Source organism: Oratosquilla oratoria, chromosome 1 (assembly GCF_046742065.1).
Source record: "Oratosquilla oratoria isolate Oo_2021 chromosome 1, ASM4674206v1, whole genome shotgun sequence".
In the NCBI taxonomy this organism is placed as follows: domain Eukaryota; kingdom Metazoa; phylum Arthropoda; class Malacostraca; order Stomatopoda; family Squillidae; genus Oratosquilla; species Oratosquilla oratoria.
The window spans coordinates 68,496,446-68,518,294 of record NC_134777.1 but is presented as its reverse complement, the minus strand read 5'-3'; the positions used below and the strand labels follow the sequence as shown (position 1 = coordinate 68,518,294).

The 21,849-nt window shown below is 39.7% G+C and overlaps 2 protein-coding genes across 2 annotated transcripts; both read right to left on the bottom strand.

Annotated features, from left to right (window-relative positions):
- Positions 1-1,683: 1,683 nt before the first annotated feature.
- On the bottom strand, positions 1,684-3,132 carry LOC143028465 (zinc finger MYM-type protein 1-like). The gene has a single exon (XM_076190611.1). The coding sequence runs from the start codon at positions 3,130-3,132 to the stop codon at positions 1,684-1,686; it is 1,449 nt and encodes a 482-aa protein (XP_076046726.1).
- A 196-nt stretch (positions 3,133-3,328) lies between these two features.
- On the bottom strand, positions 3,329-17,478 carry LOC143028461 (uncharacterized). Its single transcript, XM_076190597.1, has 7 exons — positions 17,432-17,478; positions 14,650-14,712; positions 14,308-14,537; positions 11,577-11,714; positions 11,187-11,400; positions 4,278-4,448; positions 3,329-3,853 (listed from the first exon to the last, which is right to left on the bottom strand). The coding sequence occupies exons 2-7, from the start codon at positions 14,656-14,658 to the stop codon at positions 3,329-3,331; spliced, it is 1,287 nt and encodes a 428-aa protein (XP_076046712.1). The 5' UTR covers positions 14,659-14,712; positions 17,432-17,478.
- Between the last annotated feature and the right edge of the window lie 4,371 nt (positions 17,479-21,849).

The window sequence follows — 21,849 nt, the reverse complement described above, 5'->3', positions numbered from 1 at the left end:
ATAATGAGCTAGTGTCAGGTACAGAAGGGTGTAGCCCCTTTGCCAAGTACTCTGAGCAGTTGCTCATGGGTGACCCTCCAAGCAGACAGCTTCCCCTTGATGGTGTTTGGGTGGCTGTTGCTGATCCCCTGACAGACAAACCTCCGCCCTCTCTGACAGAGGTCAAAGAGGATGTCTGTAAGTTGAAGGATAGAAAGGCAGCTGGTATGCGCAACATCATGATCCGCAGGTTGCATGTTGTGCTGTCTCCTGTCTAGCAGTCATGTATTATCCATTCTGACTGGAAAAAGGATCTGGTCATCCCTATCTGGAAGGGGAAAGGTTACTGGAGGGACTGCAACAACTACCATGGCATTACACTACTCAGTGTTCAAGATAAGGTGCTTGCCCATCCATTGCTGACACAAGTTCGTTCACATCTGTTAAAGTTTCAGAGGTCTGAGCAGTTTGGGTTCAAGCCAGGTAAGTCAAAACTAATCAGATCCAAACACTTCATGTTCTTGTGGACCTCTGCCTTCCACACCTCTTTTACTTATATTTCTCCACTCATTCTTTCCATGTGTCCAAACTATTCCAATACTCTTTCAGCAATCCTCTCTCCAACTCCCTTTCTAACCCCACTCTCCTCCTCACATCCTCATTTCTCACTCTATCCAGCCTAGTAACCCCTACCATATTTCTCAGGCATTTCATCTCAAACTCATTTAAACTCTTCCTCTCTTATGTTCCATGTTTCTGCTCCATACAGTGTTGTCAGCACAATCACTCCTTCATACAATCTCCTCTTATCATCCATTCCCAAGTGGCTATTCCTCACTACACTTTTTAATCTACCAAGGCATTTGCTTGCTTCTCTCCATCTACATTCTACCTCCACCCCCACTCCTCCCTTTCCCATCACATTCACACCCAAGTATCTAAAGCTATCCACTTCCTCCAGTCTCTCTCCTTTGATACTCACTTTCAGTTTACTGCCATCCTCTCCCCTTGTACATCTCATCACCTTACTTTTACCCACATTTATCTTCAACTTCCTTCTTTTGCACACCTTCCCAAACTCTGTCACTAACCTCCTTAATCCCTCCTCTGATCCTGCTATAAGTGCAGTGTCATCAGCAAACAACAACTGGCTTATCTCCCACCTTTCTCCACTTTCTTTAACTAACTCCAACCCCCGCCCATTACTCTTGCCTTTACCTCTCGCACCACCCCATCCATGTATAAATTGAACAGACAAGGCAACATAACACATCCTTGAAGTCCCACCACAATAATAATAACAACAGTAATATCAATAACAATAACAAATTTAAGTACACATACCTATCCATAGAAATTCTGTGGTACACTTAGGGGATAGTCATAGGGCAGTTTGAGAATCGCTGATTTACAGTAGCATCATAGTGTATATTACCAACCTGACATGTAACTTCTCTTGGCACCTCCTTGTCTAGTGCAGCATATGAGCGTACCATCATTTAAGACAAAGGCCAATGGCAGCTTATACTTAAAGTTAATGGGGATGCTGCTTCTGAACACTTTTAACCATTGTTCTAATATTGCGTAAAATGAAACAAACATTTACAAAGACAATTTATACATAAACTTGATAAAATCCTAAAAAAATATATATATCTTTTACTTACTAATAACCTACATTGTTATAGTCCAACCTTGATTCATTCATTTAAAAATGAAATCCATTTTTCTTGTTTCACTCTGAGCAAAGAGATTAATAATCTTCTCCTTGATTTCCAGATGACTGTTAAGGAATTTTTTCTCCACTGAAAGCACTGCATGTGCATTTAGTTTTTCAGGATTCATAGTGCTCCTTAGAAAACTTTTTATTCTTTTCAGAGTTGAAAAGCAACGTTCTGGCTCCAATGTAGTCATGGGTATTGTCAAGAGGATTTTTATCAGTTTCGTAATTTCACTAAGAACTTCATCTAATTCATTTTCCAAGATAAATTTCAGCAGCTCAATTAATTTGCAATATTCATGCATATCGGATCTACAATAGAATACTTTTAGTTCAGTTTCAAGCTTTTCTTTGTCAATCATGGGATATGCTTCAGTGGTCAAAATTATCTCTTTTGTAGGCAGTTCTTTCTTAAAACTAGGGAAGCTTTTCTTGTTGAACAATTTAGCAGCTACCAAGTGTTTAGTGAAAGAATATCTATCCGTTATATCAAAACACATACAGTCACACACTTCCTTAGCTTCTTCCATGAGTGTCTTTGAAGGATTTTCACAGTATTTTGAGTTTTTTATTTCTAAAATAGCTGTTTTGAATTTTTTTATATATTCACTGACTTTAAACACACTAATTTCTTGAGATTGCATTTGGTTGTAAATTACTTCAACATGAAGCATAATCTGATGAAAAAGCTCTAACCAAAACAAAAAATTATCATCATTAAGGCATCTTAAAATTCCTGTTGCTTCTGCAATGGTCTGATCTACATTTGATGTTGACTGAATTTCAGTAAAGCAGCTTTTTAAAAGCTGCAAATTTTCATGAATTCTGTTTACAGTCCATATATTAAGGTTCCAACTTGTAGAGGATGAGTGTGGAATGCTGACATCCATATGCTTCATCAGAATGGATACACATTGGGGTGATCTTGAGAAAAATGTTGGGATAGCCAAAATGTTAGAGAAAAATATTCTTACATTCTGTGAAACAATTGCTGAATTTCTTATTATCAAATTAGGTTGATGTGTATAACAGTGAATGAAATGTGCATTACTATAAACTGACTTTATTTTTGCTTGAACATCTGCTTTTTTGCCTTTCATTAGACTTACACCACCAAATGTCTGAGCTATCAGTTTTTGTCCATTTCCTTGAAGGATTGTGTTTAATTGTTCTAGAATATGTTTTGATATACCATCTGCAGTTTGATTTTCTGGAGTAAAGAATCCAAAAAAATGTTCAATTATTTCTCCATTCAAGACATACCGTACAACAATGACCATTTGAGCATGTTCTGAAACATCCGTTGTGTCATCAGCCATGACAGCTACAAAGGAAGCTTCTCTAATTTCTGTCCTTACCTCCTCATGGTATATTTGTAGTAGGCAGTCAAGTATCTCACTCTGAATAGTCTTACAAACACCTTTGAAGACCATACTGGTTTCTAAGTAATTCTTCAAATCTGGATCTAATTTAGATGCAAAATTTATTAATTCTTTAAATACCCCTGGATTTACTGAATCGTCTTTTTCATCATATCCATGTAAGGTAGTTTTAAAGTTTCCACAAAAGAAAATACAGTCTATTATTTTGGATAAAATTTCACGGTTCTTTTTAACCTTTATGTTAAGCTCACTGATTGAAAGTCTTTTCCTTGCTAAATTTCGCCTTAATATTTATATTTCCCAAAAGTGACAATGAAACCACATTTTCAATGTGCTTCTTTGACTTCTCGTGTTTTTCAGTTTTTTCTTTCATTTTGTTTATATTTCTAAAACCATCTTTTGTCCACGTTACCTCACCTCCAAGCAACAAACATGGGAAGCAAAACAATGCATTTTTTACTTCACAGCCACAAAGCCAACTTTTCCGTTGGTACCAGTCAGAATTAAAGCTACGAATATACTTCTTGTTGTTACTTATTCCTGGCTGAGATATTTGGATATCAGGTGTCGAACGGCCTCTTTTCTTAACTGTCATTTTTTCACAAAGAGACAACTGTGAAAACTTAAGCTGTTGAAGTTCACTTACAGAAACCACCCCGGATGGCGAGGTTAAATCACTGTCTATCACATCTATTTGACCAAAATCAATGTCTTCTTTAGAATCTTCTAAGTCCTCCTCTTCTATCTTAATTTCCTCTTTAACTTCTACTTCCTGAAAAGACAAAAATCACCTGAAGTTGAAGACACAAAACATGCATTCAAGTAAAAATAAATAATTTGTCTCATGATCATCTTAATACAATAGTGCACTGGCTATATTTGGTTCTGGTGTGCAATAGATGATTTTATCCCATGTATGTTATAAAAGGTGACTAAATGGGACAGGGAAAAGACAAGCAATTCTGCTCTCTGCACATTCCTCCATAAAACAAATGAATAAATAAAATAAAAAATAAATAAATGAAATTACTTGCCATATACACCTTCTTCCTCTTAAATCCACACTGCTTTTCCCCCATTACATCCTCTGTTCCCTTCCTAATCCTCTTAATTCACACCACCTTATCAACTACACTTAACAGACTGATCTCTAAAACTCATACAGTACTAGTTAAACAGCTAAATCAACAACCTACTTCTTCCTCGTAGTCATCTTCAAATATAGAATTTGGCAAAGATGACTGAGGTTTGTAAATATCCCTTTCCAAGTACCAAGATCCACAAGAAGACTCATCCAGTGGCAGCTCTGCCACTTCCTCTTTCACATAAATTTCTTCAACTGTGAACCTATCCATGGGATTTCCTTCCTGATAATAAATAAATACAAATAATTTTATATTACATACATCAGCATACATATATACCAAAGGTGCTTTCCTCCTTATATAGGGGTAGCTGAGTCAAAATACACACCTATTACATACATTTCGAAACACACTTAATGCTTCTCTTATCTTAGTACTGTGTATCAACATTTCTACAGCAGTTGATTTATCCCTGCTATTTCAAAACATCCCCGTCTGGGATATTGGATGCATGTTATTGTGGGGTAAAAAACTGCTCAGTAGCATGCAGCTGATTCTTTAGGGTCTATATGGGGCACCCCTATGGACCAGTCATACATCATTTTGTCTGTGATTGAAGACATCTATTCATAGAGAAATGATGCAACTTTATTATACTGTGATTTAGACAAGGAAGATCATATACAACAAACCTGATCTGCTTCTATTCGAGACTAATAGAAATAATACAAGAGAGGGATGGATGGGCAGACTGTGCCTATCTAGACCTACAAAAAGCATTTGATTAGGTACCACACAAGAAATTAATAAGAAAAATAGAATCAATAGGTGACATTGGAGGTAAATTATTGGAATAGATGGAAGACTTCCGGACTGGGAGAAAAATGAGGGTAGTAATTAGAGACAAATACTCGAAATGGGAAGAAATGATAAGTGGTGTCCCGCAAGGGTCAGTGCTGGCTCCAATCATGTTTGCCATATATATAAATGACATGGATGAAGGAGTGGAGTGTTATATGAATGTCTTCACAGATAACGCAAAAATACTAAAAGTAAGAACAGAGGAGGATTGTGAATCATTACAATCAGACCTGGACATACATATACCAAAGGCTTTTTCCCCCTTACACGGGGGGTAGCCAAAAAGAAAAAGGCATAGAAACCACTCCCACCCATTCCATCCCATACATATTCCACTCCCCTCCACCCTCCTCACTCCCTCTCATCTTGGCAATCCTGGATGATGGGTCATCCCTGCATCCTGTCCACTGCCCTGGGTCAGAAGCAGTGTCGCAAGACACAGCACATCCACAGCAAGGCCACTTCATTAATTTGGCAATTCCCCCCTCTCCATCCCCTCATACAGAAAAGGAGAAGACAAGGAGAAATCCCTTTGGGCTGCGTCAAATTATTTCTCATACACACTTCCACACACCCCATCCCCCTCCCACTCCCCCTAATGCATCACAGGATCATCCATACACAACCCTTCTCCATTTACCCCTATCTTCTGTCCTCTCCCATCCTTCCTCAACAGACATTCCTCTCTTATGTAATGCCCATTTTACCCCATCCATCCATCTCATCCTAGGATGCCCCCTCATATTCACTCCTTCCACCTCCGCCTTCCACACCTCTTTTACTAATCTTTCTTCACTCATTCTTTCCATGTGTCTAAACCATCCTAATATTCTTTCATCAACCCTATCTTCCAGCTCCCTTTCCACCCCTGTTCTCATCCTCACCTCCTCATTTCTCACTCTATCTAGCCTAGTAACCCCTATCATATTTCTCAGACATTTCATCTCAAACACATTCAAACTCCCTCTCTCTTCCTCTCTTATGTTCAGTGTTTCTGCCCCGTACAGTGCTGTCGGCACAATCACTCCTTTATATAACCTCCTCTTAGCATCTATTCCCAGTTGTCTATTTCTCATTACACTTTTTAATCCACCAAGGCATTTACTCGCTTCTATTAATCTATACTCTACCTCCACCCCCACTCCTCCCTTCCTTGCCACATTCACACCCAAGTATCTAAAACTATCCACTCCCTCCAGTCTCTCTCCCTTAATGCTCACTTCCAGCCTGCTGTCACTCTCTCCCCTTGTACATCTCATCACCTTACTTTTACCTACATTTATCTTCAGCTTCCTTCTTTCACACACCTCAAACTCTGTCACTAACTTCCTCAATCCCTCCTCTGATCCTGCTACAAGTGCAGTGTCATCAGCAAACAACAGCTGGCTTATTTTCCACTTTTCTCTATTTTCTTTAACCATCTCCAACCCCTGACCCACTACCCTTGCATTCACCTCTCGCAGCACCCCATCCATGTATAGATTAACAGCCAGGGTGACATAACACATCCCTGATGAAATCCCACCTTTGCCTCAAACTACTCACTCTCTCCATTTCTAATCCTGACACATGCTCTACCACAATCATAAAAACTCTTGACAGCACCTAAAAGCTCCCCTCCTATCCCATATATCTGCAAAACCTCCCACGGCGGCCCCGCCGTTCACCCTGTCATAAGCCTTTTCCAGATCCAAAAAACCCTTTCCCAAAAAACATCCTTTCCTTTTTCTATAGCTTCCTCACATATCTGCCTCACCACAAAAATCTGATCCACGCAACCTCTATCCATCCCAAATCCACACCATTCTTCACCAATTACTCCCTCTGTTCCTCTCCTAATCCTCTCAATCAAGACTGGCTGGTGAGGTCATTTAATGTTTGTTGGAGAGAGGGTAGAGTGCCGGAGGACTGGAGGGGTGCCTGTATAGTCCCACTCTACAAGGGAAAAGGGGACAAATGTGAATGTAGTAGCTACAGAGGGATCAGCTTGTTAAGTGTAGTTGGGAAGGCTTATGGGAGGAACTTGATTGAGAGGATTAGGAGAGGAACAGAGGGAGTAAATGGTGAGGAACAGTGCGGGTTTAAGACAGGTAGGGGTTGTGTAGATCAGATAGTTGTGGTAAGACAGATGTGTGAGAAAGCTTTAGGAAAAGGTAAGGATGTATTTTGGGTAGACAGGAAGGCACTGTGGGAGGTAATAAAGATATATGGGATACAAGGAAAACTGTTAAGAGCAGTCAAGAGTTTTTACAAGAATAGTAGAGCTTGTGTTAGGATTAGAAATGAAGAGAGTGGTTTGAGGTAAAAGTGGGACTTTGTCAGGGATGTGTTATGTCACATTGGCTGTTCAAATTATACATGGATGGGGTGGTGTGAGAGGTACATGCAAGGGTAGTGGGTCAGGGATTGGAGATGGTTAAAGAAAATGGAGAAAAGTGGGAGATAAACCAGTTGTTACTTGCTGACAACACTTTGCTTGTGGCAGGAGCAAAGGAGGGATTGAGGAAGTTAGTGAAAGAGTTTGGGAGTGTGAAAGAAGGAAGTTGAAGATGAATGTGGGTAAATGTAAGGTGATGAGATGTACAAGGGGAGAGAGTGGCAGCAGACTGGAAGTATGAAGGGAGAGAGACTGAAGGAAGTGGATAGTTTTAGATATTTGGCTGTGAATGTGGTGGGAAAGGGAGGAGTGGAGGTGAAGGTAGAATGTAGATTGAGAGAAGCGAGTAAGTGCCTTGGGGGATTAAAAGTGTAATGAGAAATATACATTTGGGAATGGATGCTAAGAGAAGAGGAGATTGTATGAAGGAGTGATTGCACCGATAGCACTGTATGGGGCAGAAACATGGAACATAAGGGAGAAAGAGAGGGGTTTGAATGTGTTTGAGATGAGGTGTCTGAGAAGTATGATAGGGGTTACTAGGATGGACAGAGTGAGAAATGATGTGAGGAGGAGAACAGGGGTGGAAAGGGAGTTGGGAGATAGGGTGGATGAAAAAGTATTGGGATGGTTTGAACACATGGAAAGAATGAACAAAGAAAGACTGGTATAAGGAATGCGGAAGGCAGAGGTGGAAGGAGTGAATATGAGGGGGCATCCTCGGATAAGATGGATGGATGGGATAAAAGGGGCATTGGGAAAGAGGGGAATGTCTGTTGCGGAGAGATGGGAGAGGAGAATGGTTGTGTATGGATGATGCTGTGATGCATGAGATGAGTGGGTGGGGGAAGGGGGTTGAGGGAGTATGAGAAATAAATTGACGCAGCCCGAAGTGATTTCTCCCCGTTTTCTCCTTTTCTGCATTAGGGGACAGAAGGGGGGGTGTCGCCGATTTAATGAAGCGGCCTTGCTGTGGATGTGCAGTGTCTTGCGGCACTGCTTCTGACCCTGGGCAGTGGACAAGATACAGGGATGACATGTCATCCACGAGGTGCCGAGATAAGGAGGGAAGAGGGTAGAGAGGAGTGGAGTATGTAGGGGATGGAATGGGTGGGAGTGGCTTCTATGCCTTTGCTTTTTGGCTACCTCCCTTGTAAGGGGGAAAAAGCCCTTGGTATATGTATGTACAAAAGACATTTGAGAAAGTACCACACAAAAAGCTATTAAAAAAAATTTAAACAACAAGTGTACAAGGAAAATTATTGAAATGGATGGAAGATTTCTTGAAAAGGAGAAAAAAAAAAGGTGTTACTTGGAGACAAAAAGTTGACCTGGGAAGAAATGATAAGTGGAGTCCCACAAGGTTCAGTATTAGCTTCGATAATGTTTGCTATATATACAAATGACATGGATGAAGGTGTAGAATATTATATGAACTTCTTTGCAGATGACACAAAACTACTAAAGAAAGTAAATACAGAAAAAAACTGAATCACTACAGAGAGACCTGGACAAAGTCTGGGAATGGAGTCAAAATTGGGAAGTGAACTTCAACATCAAGAAATGTAGTATAATGGAGTTTGGAAAAAGTACATACATACATATACCAAAGGCTTTTTCCCCCTTACACGGGGGTAGCCAAAAAGAAAACGGCATAGAAACCACTCCCACCCATTCCATTTCCTACATATTCCACTCCCCTCCACCCTCCTCCCTCACCCCTATCTTGGCACCTCCTGGATGATGGGTCATTCCTGCATCCTGTCTACTGCCCTGGGTCAGAAGCAGTGTCGCAAGACACAGCACATCCACAGCAAGGCCGCTCCATAAAATCAGTGACCCCCCCTCTGTTCCCTCATGCAGAAAAGGAGAAGACGGGGAAAAATCCCTTCGGGATGTGTCAAATTATTTCTCATACATACTTCCTCACCTCCCATCCCCCACCTACTCCCCTCATGCATCACAGCATCATCCGTACACAACCCTTCTCCATTCACCCCTATCTTCTGTCCTCTCCCATCCATCCTCAACAGACATTCCTCTCTTTTGCAATGCCCCTTTCAGAAAAAGTAAAAGAATAAAGGGCAATATAAAATTGGTACAAAGGAAGTAAAGAAAGCTCCAAAAAGGACCTAAGAGTAATTATTAACAAAGACATGTCACCAGACAAGCATATAAACAAAATAGTTGGAGAAACCTACAATTTACTAAGATCAATAAAGGTGGCTTTTAATTACTTGGATGAAGTAATACATACATATACATACATATACCAAGGCTTTTTCCCCCTTACAAGGGAGGTAGCCAAAAAGGGAAAGGCATAAAATAATTTCCACCCATTCCATCCCTGAATACACTCCACACCCCTCCACCCTCCCTCTTATCTGAGCCCCTCCTGGATGACGGGTCATCCCTGCACCTTGTCCACTGCCCTGGGTCAGAAGCAGTGTCACAAGACACAGCACATCCACAGCAAGGCCGCTTTATTAAATCGGCGACCCCCCCTCTCCATAATGGTAGAAAAATATTAGTCACTATGATAAGACCAAGATTGGAGTATGCTGCGACACTATGGACACCCAGTGTAAAAAAGAATATCAAGAAATTAGAAAGAATCCAAAGAGCAATGACAAAGATGGCACCAACACTCAAAATTGACATATGAACAAAGACTGTCTAAACTACCCTAGAACAAAGAAGAGAATGAGGGGATCTATTGGCCATTTACAAAATCATGAAAGACATGGAAATCCTTGACAGAGAAGACCTATTAAAGTGGGATAAAAGAAAAACAAGGGAAGAAACTCAAAAAGGATAGTTATAGAAGAGATCTGCAAAAAAATAGTTTTATACACAGAGTGGTTTATGTCTGGAACAAATTGGATGAAACAATAGTGTGTGCAAAAGCCATACAAGAGTTTAAGAACAAACTAAATGCTGAGAGATTCAAAGACAGGTCATTTCAACCATAGCTCCCCTTCCCATATAATACAACTAGGTAAATACAAACACACACATAATAGGGTCTGGGAATGGAGTCAGAAGTGAGAAGTAAAACATAAGAAATGTAACATAATGGGATTTGGAAAAAGTAAAAAAAGGATATCTGGACAACATAAAATTAGTGAAAAAGAAATAATGAAAGCAGGATCTGAAAAAGACCTGGAAGTGATCACCACAAAAGATATATCCTGACAAACATATAAACAAAATTGTTGGCAAAACCTTTGACTTACTAAGATCAATAAAAGTGGCTTTTAATTACTTGGATGAAGAAATGGTAAAGAAAATATTAGTCACACTGATAAGGCCCAAATTGGAGTACACAGTGACACTATGGTCACCCAGTACTAAAAAGAATATATAGAAAATTGAGAGAATCCAGAGAGCAACTACGAAGATGGCCCCAACACTATAAAAAACATCATATAAAGACAGATTGTCAAAACTAGAATTAGTGACTCTAGAACAAAGAAGAGAAAGAGGTGACTTGTTGACCATCTACAGAATTATGAAAGGTGTAGAAGTCCTTGATAAAGATGACTTATTAAATTTGGATAAAAAAAAAAACACTAGAGGACATGGAAACTCAAAAAAGGAGTTATAGAAGAGACATGAAAAAACCAGCTTTCCCCACAGAGTGTTGGCTGTATGGAATATACTAGACGAAACAATAGTGTGAGCAAAAACAATACAAAAATTTAAGAGTAAGTTAGATATGGCAAGATACAGAGACAGGACACCATGAGATCCAACTGGGTAAATACACATATAAAATTTACCTCAAATCTAGCTTTCTTATTAGTGGGTCCCCCTAGATTAGTATTTATATCCATCTGAGCTTCTTGATGAAGGAGTACAGCTGGAGGTAAAACTTGACACAACTTATACCACCCTCCATCATTATTCAAATCATGTCCTCCAACAAAGAAGTCAGGATAATGTGACAGATGTGCCAAGAGAGTACCCTGAAGACTACGTTTTTTCTTCCTCAGTCTGTAATAACAAAATAGGCAGAATGACTCATCAGAGACAGGTCTCAAAACAGATTGTAAGTCCTTCATGATTAAGCACCCTGATAGAAGTGAGGATGTTGATAGGACCTAAAGACAAGTGAAATGGCACCCAATGCTGGCCTCTTGGATGAAACAATGACAAAAGAGATAACTGACCCATTGCCCTGGAAGAGATCATTCCAGTGCTGACTGATGAACTTGTAGATATGCAGCTTCCAATGGAAGAGTCCTTTTCTATGTCCAAGAGGGTTCTTCATATGGAGGTTGTACAATGTGAGAAGTAGCAAATGTGTTCTGGAAATCAGAATATTAAAGAAATACTACTCCAGTAGCAACTATTCTTATTGGCATATATATGCATTGGGCTGGGCAGTAGTCCAGTGGATACCAACTTTAACTCATGCACAGGAGGTTGTGAGTTCAAGTCCTGGTATCCACTGCAGGCTTGCTGCATTGTTTACTGACAACCCTAGCCAGACAGGGAGGTGATCCAAAACTGGGATTTTTATATATACATTAGCCACCATAAGTATTGATGCCACACCCTTCCCAAAACATCAACAAGGAAAAAATTGTATCAATGTCAGAAAAAGGGTACAACAAAATTTATTATGGAACATTTACTCCTTTAGTACTTGGTGATATTTCCCTTCTGTTTGATGACTTCCATCAGCCTTCTAGGGACACTATCAGCAGGATTGTTAAGCTTTTCCACTGAGAACTCTGCCCAGATTGTGCGCAGTGCTGCCTCCAACTTCGGGAGTGATGAGGTGTCATACCTCTCTGGACCTATTTTCATCAAACTCCAAAGATTCTCAATAGGACTGAGGTCTAGAGAGTTGCCAGGCCAGTCTTCAAAGTACTTTACTTCACAATTTTTCAACCACTTTGTTATAATTTTAGCTGTGTGGCAGGGGTCACTGTCCTGCATAAAAAAATCAGCCTTCCACTTATTAAACGAGTTGGATTGTAGTTGCACAACAACTCTAGATAATTGTTCTGATTCATTTTCTCATGTTTAGGCAGCACTGCAAGGTGCCCCACACCACAGAATGTAAAACAACCCCATACCATTTACAAGTCAGGGTGCTTAACAGTAGAGGTGATGTACAGTGACTGAAGAGGATCATTGCCAGGCTGGCAGTACACATAACCAGGTTGGTTGCTGGTCACAGTGAAGGTACTTTGATCCCTCCAAAGTACCTTCCTCCACTGGTCAATGCTCCATTCACCATATCTCTTGGCAAAATTCACTCGCTTATGATTCTGTACTTTAGTAAAGAGGGGCTTCCTTCTCCCCTTAAAGCAATGCACGCCAATGTCTTCATGCAAGCAGCGTTGCACTGTGCGAAGAGACACACCACCTAATAACCTAGGATTTTCCTGCTAAATTTGTTTAGCATATACATGAGGAGACTTGTCTATTTCATGCTTAATAACATTTAAAGTGCATGGTGTGAGTTTCCTGGGTCTGCCACAGCACTGATGTGGGTTAGGTAGTGATGTCCCCCCCCACCATCCTTGAAATGTAACAACCAGCATTGCACCGAATGCACTGTAACTCCTGTATTTTTAGAGATTTCCTCCACAGAATGCCACTATAGCAGCAATTTTGTCACACTCAATTTCACATTCACTACCCATAGGTGGCAACACAATTTATGTGAGGGATATGTTCCTGAAGGGATCACGTATTGTAAAAATTGTATAAAGTGAACATGATTACTGAACTAAATTGCACAGTACATAACCAAGTCTGGAGTATTGCATTCAGCTGAGATTAAGTTGAAGGATACGAGTTGTGGGATATCAAACTTATAAAGAAGTTAAGTTTTACTATTGCTTACTTGTATATGTTTATATTAAGCTGTACCATTATGTAGCTTCATATTATCTCAGTCATTGGATAGCTCTGCCTCTGACTCTGCCTCTGCCTCACACTCACTGGACTGTCCTGCCTCTGACTTCACCTCTGTCTCATGCTCATTCAAGAATGCTGTTATAGATTGTTTCTGATTGTTTTTCCTTCAGCAAGACTTCATACCAGGCCATTTTGCTTATCATTCCTCTGGTTACTGCAGTGCTTCTCTCCACATTTGGATAATTTTCTTTTATGAATTTCATCGCTTGCCTCAACAAGTCCATACATTGGGACAAGTCTGTGGTTGTCAGAGTTTGCTGACGTTGTTCTTCTGATGCTGCTGCCTTCTCCATGAGCGTTTGCTCTAGGGTCAAGGTCTTCCTAGATCTCTTCAGTGTACTGGCACTTGCTACAGAAGTTGAAGGGTGCTCAGAAGCAATGATGAAAACTGCGGTAAGGCATTGAGAGAGGAGAGCAGAGAGAGAAGTCAACACTGGTGGTGTGCAGATAACAATGAGATTCAAGCACTGCACGAAAGGACAGCATGTTGGTGGTACTCGTATGCACATAACATTGAGATTCAAGCACTGCACGAAGGGACAGCGTGTTGGTGGTACACATGAGGAACACCTAAATTATTTGTGTAATATGAAAAAATGACTAAGTATTTTACCTTGTGTTATTCCAAAATTGCATAAACACACCTAAATCAAGAAATCCCTGTATATATAAAAAAAAATCTTGTCACAACTGACAGGCCCTACCAGGGTTTCTCACTTCCCTCACTCACATGGGAGTGATGGCGAGTTTGAGTTTCTGGCAAGTATGTATGTATCATTGCCTTTTTCCCCATTTTAAGTAGGGTGACCAAGTTAAGGCATACCTTGATTCCTCACAAATAAAGAAAAGAGAGAGGCAACCTACTGACCATTTACAGAATCATGAGAATCATGAAAGGCACAGAAATACTTGATAAAAAGGTAACAAAATTAATAAATTTGTGATGACAATGATATCTGTACTTACACTGACAGATTTGCTCTCAATACAATATCTGTGCCAACCTTGGCACAGGATTGACACGTGAATTCAAAGAAATTGTCCCCTTTCAACTGCCCAGGTGGTAACCCAGATCGTAGACATATGCTATGTGCCAATCTATGGCACTTTCCACAGCGTAACAGTTCATCAGGAGATTTGCTGTTATTGGATGCACAATATATGCAAGTACCCAAATTATAACTAGGTACAAATACCTGAAAATAAATAAATGAATACAGTACAGCAAAGTTAATGTAATTCACTTCAAAGTTATCAATATGAAACTTATTCAGATCAATATCTTTACATGCAAGAATATATACTTACATCAGACATTTTCTTTCACTTTAAAGCCACTTAATTCCTATGGGATTCTTGTCACAAACAATTCTGAAAATCAAAAGAATGTGAATGAGAATGACATCAATGGGCAATTCACATACATACATACATATACCAAAGGCTTTTTCCCCCTAACAAGGGAGGTAGCCAAAAAGAAAAAGGCACAAAAACCATTCCCACCCATTCCATCCCTAATAGACTCCACTCCCCTCCCCTCCACCCTCTACTCTCCCTCTTATCTTGGCACCTCCTAGATGACAGGTCATCCCTGCATCTTGTCCACTGCTCTGGGTCAGAGCCAGTGTTGCAAGACAAAGCACATCCACAGCAAGGCCGCTTCATTAAATAAGTGATCCCCCTTCTCCATCCCCTCATGCAATTCATATTATTAAAATAAACACTATGTGAGAACAGAACCTTAATTAGTACAATGTTTCGCTTGTTACATCTTTTTCATGTAGTCATAATGTACATGACTGAGATTAAATAGGAAGAACTGGGGGAATGGGGGAGGGAGGAAGGAAGAAAGGAGGGGGAGGTTGGTCACTGAAAATTAGGAAAGGTTAATATTCAGTGACCCCCCTCCCCCAACCTCCCTACCTCTCTCCCTCCCTCCCCTCATTCCCCCAGTGCTTCTTATTAAATCTCAGTCAGGTGTATTATGACTGTGCACTTGATAAAGATGTAACAAGCGAAACGTCATACTAATAAAGGCTCTGTTCTCACATGGTGTTTATTTTTATAGACTTGTCGGAAGCTGCCACTTTCATACAATTCACAATATGCAATGGTTATGACAATGTTATGCCCTCTATTATTCCCAATATTCATCTATTATCTATGTGCCCTGCTTGTCTGAAAACAAAATGTATAAAATATCAACTGCCATCACTTCATTACTATATAGCATCTTCTATTGACCTACAGCACATTAGCAACCATCTAATGGTCACTGCTTCACCATGTTCACATAAAATTTACTTGGGATAGTACTTCTAGCCTTTCAGCTATTTATGCAATTAATGGTAAATCTATCCATCTTGTCACTTTACAATGCAATAATGTGCATAATGGTTGATATCCATCTACAATCCCACTATCTATATGGCTGAGTAACCTTTAACTTTGTACATATTTTCAACCCCAATTACATCATATTTTCAGTGCTATACTTCTTTTTGTAGTTGCAAACTAATCTAATTTTATGTATTCTTTTCCCACTACAAATCTTATCAACTTTTTATCTGTCTTTTGCAAATTAATGACCTTCCTTGTGACTCAGGTGGCAGCTGTATGCTTGGTTGTAGTCTATCTGTCATGTGACTGTGGCCCCCATGTCTATACACATGATTTTGTTTTGAAAACTTATTCAACAAGTTTTCTTACTGATTTGACATTTGGTTCTTATGGAAATCACTCATTTTGTATTCACCCCACTCTGTCCTGTACCACAACAGTCTATGGAAATACACTGAGAAATCAGGTTTTTTTAATGGGAGCAACTAGTTCTAATAGGAATGAACAAGAGAATAATTCAAATCACCAAAAAGAAGTAACATTTTAGAATCACACAAGCATATTCAATATGAAACTTACATTGTCCAACAGCTCCTAACCTACCATTATATCATGACCACTCCAAAGTAATAATTGATTTTTCAAATGCAAAAAAGAAAGCACCTTTCCAATGTAGGGCAGGTTTATATATTTCTGTTTTATTGGTATTATTATTTCAAAGGTTATACACCCCATTTCAAATTGTTTATTATTTATTGGGTATTTCTTTCTTTCAATATGGTTTCTAACATGGGCAATCTTAATATAATTATACCCAGAGGATTTGTGGCATCATATGTATGCCTGTATTGGATGAGATTTGGAAGTTCATACAATTGATATAGTTCTTTAGGTTCACTGGGCCTTTGTACACTGCAGAGTTGAAGGTAAGCAGTCAATCACAGTTTGGTTCACTACATATCTAAAGTTAAAATTCTTAGTTGATATATATTTATCAATCAGAAACACCAATAAAAGTATATAAGCCATAATGTATCTGATAACATGATAAATAGGTTCATTGGGTCCAGACCTGTTCTTTTATCTTTATGTCATACTTGGGCAAATTGCCAAATTCAGAATTATCATATTATGCAAACATAAAACTTACATTGTCCAATAGCTCCTAACCTAATAATTTAACCAACCTAATGTAACCATCCCATAGAAAAAGTAAATATTTTAAATGCAAAAAGTGTTTGTATGATACTCAGTATCATGCAAACACAGTATCATACTGTGATAAAACCCAGCTTTATCCCTGTAATTGTTGAAAATTGATCCATATTGCACCTCACTAGGTAGAGGCATGCTTCATAAAGTCAAGCCTGATCTTCATGAAGTTCAGGGTCGATTGAAAAACATTTCTCAATATTTTTGAGACAAAAAATAAACACCAAAATACCTTGGCTACAATTATCTAACAGATATCAAACCATTATGATTACGATTTAATAAACACCATTCATCAGCCATATAAGCAAATGTGAAATCATATTACGAAAGTGAGTCCTTCTAATAATTTATTGCTGTGTTTGACTAATTTCAACTTGTTACTTTGCTTAGTTTCCTAGGCATCAGCGCAAGTGTTTATCATATCTTTTTATAAGAATGCCATTTCCAGTGACATTCACTAATACAATACTCTTTCCTAAGCAATGTATTTCTTACACTCTTTGAAATTCTCAACTCCCTTTGGTAGTTTCCTCACTGTGTTTAATTAGGGTGGGTGTAAAATGCTGATGATTCTAGATTTCTGCTGATCTCAAACACTATTTTTATTCTTTTCTCATTTCTTTATTTTTCATTGTTTTAAAATGAAATTTTAGTATATTGTTCTTTGAAACCTTACCTTTTCAATATCAAATGTTTGGAAAAAGTCCCATGTTGAGGTGGGTGTTTTTGATGAAATATTCGAAGCCGTTTTTGCGCATTTTAAACGGCCATTTAGGATTTTGCTTATCTTTTTTCCTAAAGTATTTTTAATATCATAATCATTTCTATAGTTTTTAAGATTTTGTTGTGAAATTTTAGCATATTATTCTTTATAACCTTATCTTTCCAAAGATATCAAAAGTTAAAAAAAAAAACATTTCAGTAAGTTGTGTTCACCGAAATAACACAACCAACCTTTGATCTCAGTGAGTTGTGTTCACTACCAACCTTTGATTTCAATGAGTTGTGTTCACCGAAATAAACACCACCAACCTTTGATCTCCCATGAGTTGTATTCACGAAAATAAACACAAACAAAAATAACCAATTAATGTAGAATTTTTTAAAAACATTTTATACTACTGGAAAATTAAGGAAAAAGAATAAAAACTGAAATCTCACCAAAAAATCTCAAAAATTAAAGAGATGGTATTTGAAATACTTTGGGAAAAAAAGATCAGCAAAATTCGAAATGGCCGTTTTAAGTGCGCTAAGAACGGCTTCGTATATATGATAAAAAATAACCAACTAAATGTGGGATTTTTAAAAAACTTTTTATACCTTTGGAAAGATAAGGTTATAAAGAATAATATGCTAAAATTTCACAACAAAATCTAAAAAAATAAAGAGATCTATATACAATAAAAAATAAACTTTGTCAGGTGTCAATCCGGTCTCTCAATGCCTAACCCTCCCTACGGTAAAACGGGGACACCCGTGTCTCCATCTCAGAGTACACTCACGTAAAGGTATTTCGCACTTATTACGCCGCACACGTTGTCATCAAGCGGTTGACCGGCGAAATGCCAGAGGAATCCGAGGCCATAAAAAAGAAGCGGCAACGCCACTTTTGGAAATGGGTGACAGATCAGAAAAAAAAAATCCAAAAGCCGTCCTGCAGTCCAACAGACGTCTTTACCAGCTAAGGACCGAACATGTCAAACATTCCCCGCTCTATATGCTAAAGTCAAATCTTTCACAACCAAAGAGTCGGTAAGAGAGTTTCATCGAAAAGTCCTTAAATTTAACAGCACTCTACGGGAATTAAAATACTTTAAATATTGTGATGAAATGTTTGACGAACTAGAGATTTTTGACGGGGATATCACGGACGTGGCTTCCGACAATTTTATGAAACACTACTTTGCCGGATACTCAAATTTTGTGAAGAACGGTGCTAAATCTGACCACAGAAACTATCAGATGCACTATCTCGATATGTCATATAAAGCGTTTGAACGCTCCAAACGAGTGAACAAGTATTGATCTCCAGGAAAGATTTAGAGGAATTGTTAGACTTAAAGTTTAAGGAAAAATTTCAAGTGTTGGAAAAGAAACAAGAAGAAATTAAGAAGGAACAAGAAGAAATGAAGAAGGGGCAAGAAGAAGTGAAGAAGGGGCAAGACATCATCATCAAGGCGGTCAAGAGATGGAGTGACGATGATGACAGTGATGCTTCGGAAGGCGAAACTGGAAGGACTCCATCATGTAAAAGACCTAAAATGTCCAAAGATGTTGTTATTACTGATTACTGATGTTGAATAAAAACCTATATGGATTTTTCTCTTTTATTAACCAAACCATACATTAAAAAAACGTTGGCGTAGCCCTCGCAGCGCCGCAGGCCAAGCACCCATGGCGAAGCCAGGTGCTTGTGATATTAAAAAATACTTTGGGAAAAAAGATCAGCAAAATCCAAAATGGCCGTTTAAAATGCGCAAAAACGGCCTCGTGTATTTAATCAAAAACACCCACCTCAACATGGGACTTTTTGTAGGGATGAGGCCAAACGCAGAGTATGGCCTATTTTGCGTTAGAATCAACAGAATGTGAAATATTTTCCCCTTATCATTTCTGCAATAGGGACATTAGATACACATTTTAAAATATGTTTAATTGTTTCGCAAGCCAATAGCTAAAACAGGCAGTAAGGAATGGTGGAGATGGGAAGTGGTGATGGGAGAAGAAGGGGGATCACTGAGAAATTTGCCCCGGGGCGGCACTTAGGCATGTAGGGGCTCTGGCCAGAAGTTAGGTGTAGTAATATCCCCAAAGTTTATTTAACGCCTCCTTAAAATATAGAAATAGATCAGCTCATTTGGAGACAGTTATTTGATCATACGTAAAGGACTAGGGACCGTGAACACGGAAGGGAGTGAGAGGTGTATGGCTATGACTCGAGGCCGTAAAAACGGAAGGCATGAGAAGTATATAGGCTACACCAAGTTGTTATGTATTTGATCGTGAGTGATAAATGTAATGATTATCTCTTGGTGCAGATTTTAAAGTTTGCTTATATTTTTGGTTGTCACTGATATAGATGTAAGATTTGCTGCCGTTGTGATGAATACTAAAACCAAAATGTAAGGAACAGTAACTAGATTGGGTATTTTTCCCCAACCACAAATCAATTAAACGCCGACGTCGGCATCATCGCGTACCCACTTGCTCCTCATGACGCCTACGTAGGCGTCACCGCATGGAAGTGGTTAATGCAAGTCCAAAGGCCACGGGAGGAATCAGGAATTGGAGAGAAAAACCTTGTCCACCAAGCCTGTATCAGGAAGGGTAGTGGCAACTACTCAGTGATCTATGTATGTATATATATATATATATATATATATATATATATATATATATATATATATATATATATATACATGTATATACATATATATATAGATATATACATATATATCATATATATATATGCATGTATAAAAGAGGGCTATTGCCACCGGGCGATTAAGCGAGCGATCAGGGGCTGTTGGTGGTCGTGGCTCGGGAAAAATGGACAGGGAACTTGGACGGCGGCGCCGACCCCGGGATTACAATCACCAAAAGTTCAGAAAATGGTAGGAGGCGTAGTAGTAGAGGAAAAAAAGTCCCCACACTCGAACACAGTCAGCTCCCAAAAAAGCCCCCACGCCCAAACCTACGCCCAAACCTACACCCAAGCCCACGCCCACGCCCCCAGCACCAACCCCACGAGCACAGGAACGGCAGCCCCCTCCACCTCAATATCCGTCTGATATCATCCCCCTGAGGGAAGATGATATCGGTCTGATTGTGACTGGTGTCGTCGCTGGGATCACAAGTACCCTAGGGGAAAGTGATGCAGAGAAGACACTAGACATGGTGAATAAGGCTGTTACGAATGTACTGAACCTCCTAAAAGAGAAGAGAAACCCTTCCAAAAATCTTAGGCGAAAGGGGAGGACTCCCTCCCCCTCCACCTCTTCTCCTCCTCCCCCACCTCTGCCTCCTCCTCCCCCCCTTCCACTTCCCCCAAGCCAGCCACACCCACAGCATGATTGAAGACGAGGAAAGAGCTTGCTGCTAAGCCCCAACGTCAATGTGCTCTTCGGCTTGAAGACTCCTCTTCTGATGAGGAGGAAAATGTTTCCACTGTTCAAAAGCCGCAACCCATCTTGTCTTCTGACCGGAAAGGACAAGATGAGGACGTAATGGAACTCGACAGGGAAGAAAGTCGCTCTGTTCAATAGTCAATTAAGGTTGCTACAGTGGAACATAAATGGGTTCCGCAGTAAAAGCTCGTATCTCCTTGCGCTTGCGCAAGAGTATGATTACGATATCATACTTCTCCAAGAGACATTGGTGAGCGATGAGGTACGATTTCCGGGATATCGCATCTTCACCCTCCCTCGCATACCACTACTAGGGGGTGCATGATCTTAGTCAAGTCATTTATCCCCTGTAGTGAAATCATAGACCCTGTATCATGTGGAGATGGTGTAGAAGTCCTTGTGGTTCGACTCCATCGGGCCCACGAAACGTACACCATCTATAACATAAACAGGGGCCATACTGCGGTACTGGACCTTGGAGAAGTGTGTGCTCTTGCTGTGGACAGGCTCCTCATCACAGGAGGGGACTTCAACGCCCACCATACAATGATGATGTCCCCCCAAAGGCCCAGTGTCGCTGGGCGCCACTTAAATTACGTGTTAGATGAATGCCCTGACATTGCGTTGTTGAATGATGGTAATCCGACGCACGTGCAAGGTGGACGACTTGATCTGACCTTGGCGACGGCCACTCTCCTCCCTAGGATAACCTGGGAGGTGCATCCTAGTGTCACTAGTGATCACGTCGGTGTCTCTGTGCACATACGGGATACACCACCCATACCGGCTCTATTACCTGTTCCCAGGTGGAAGACAGCTCTGGCAA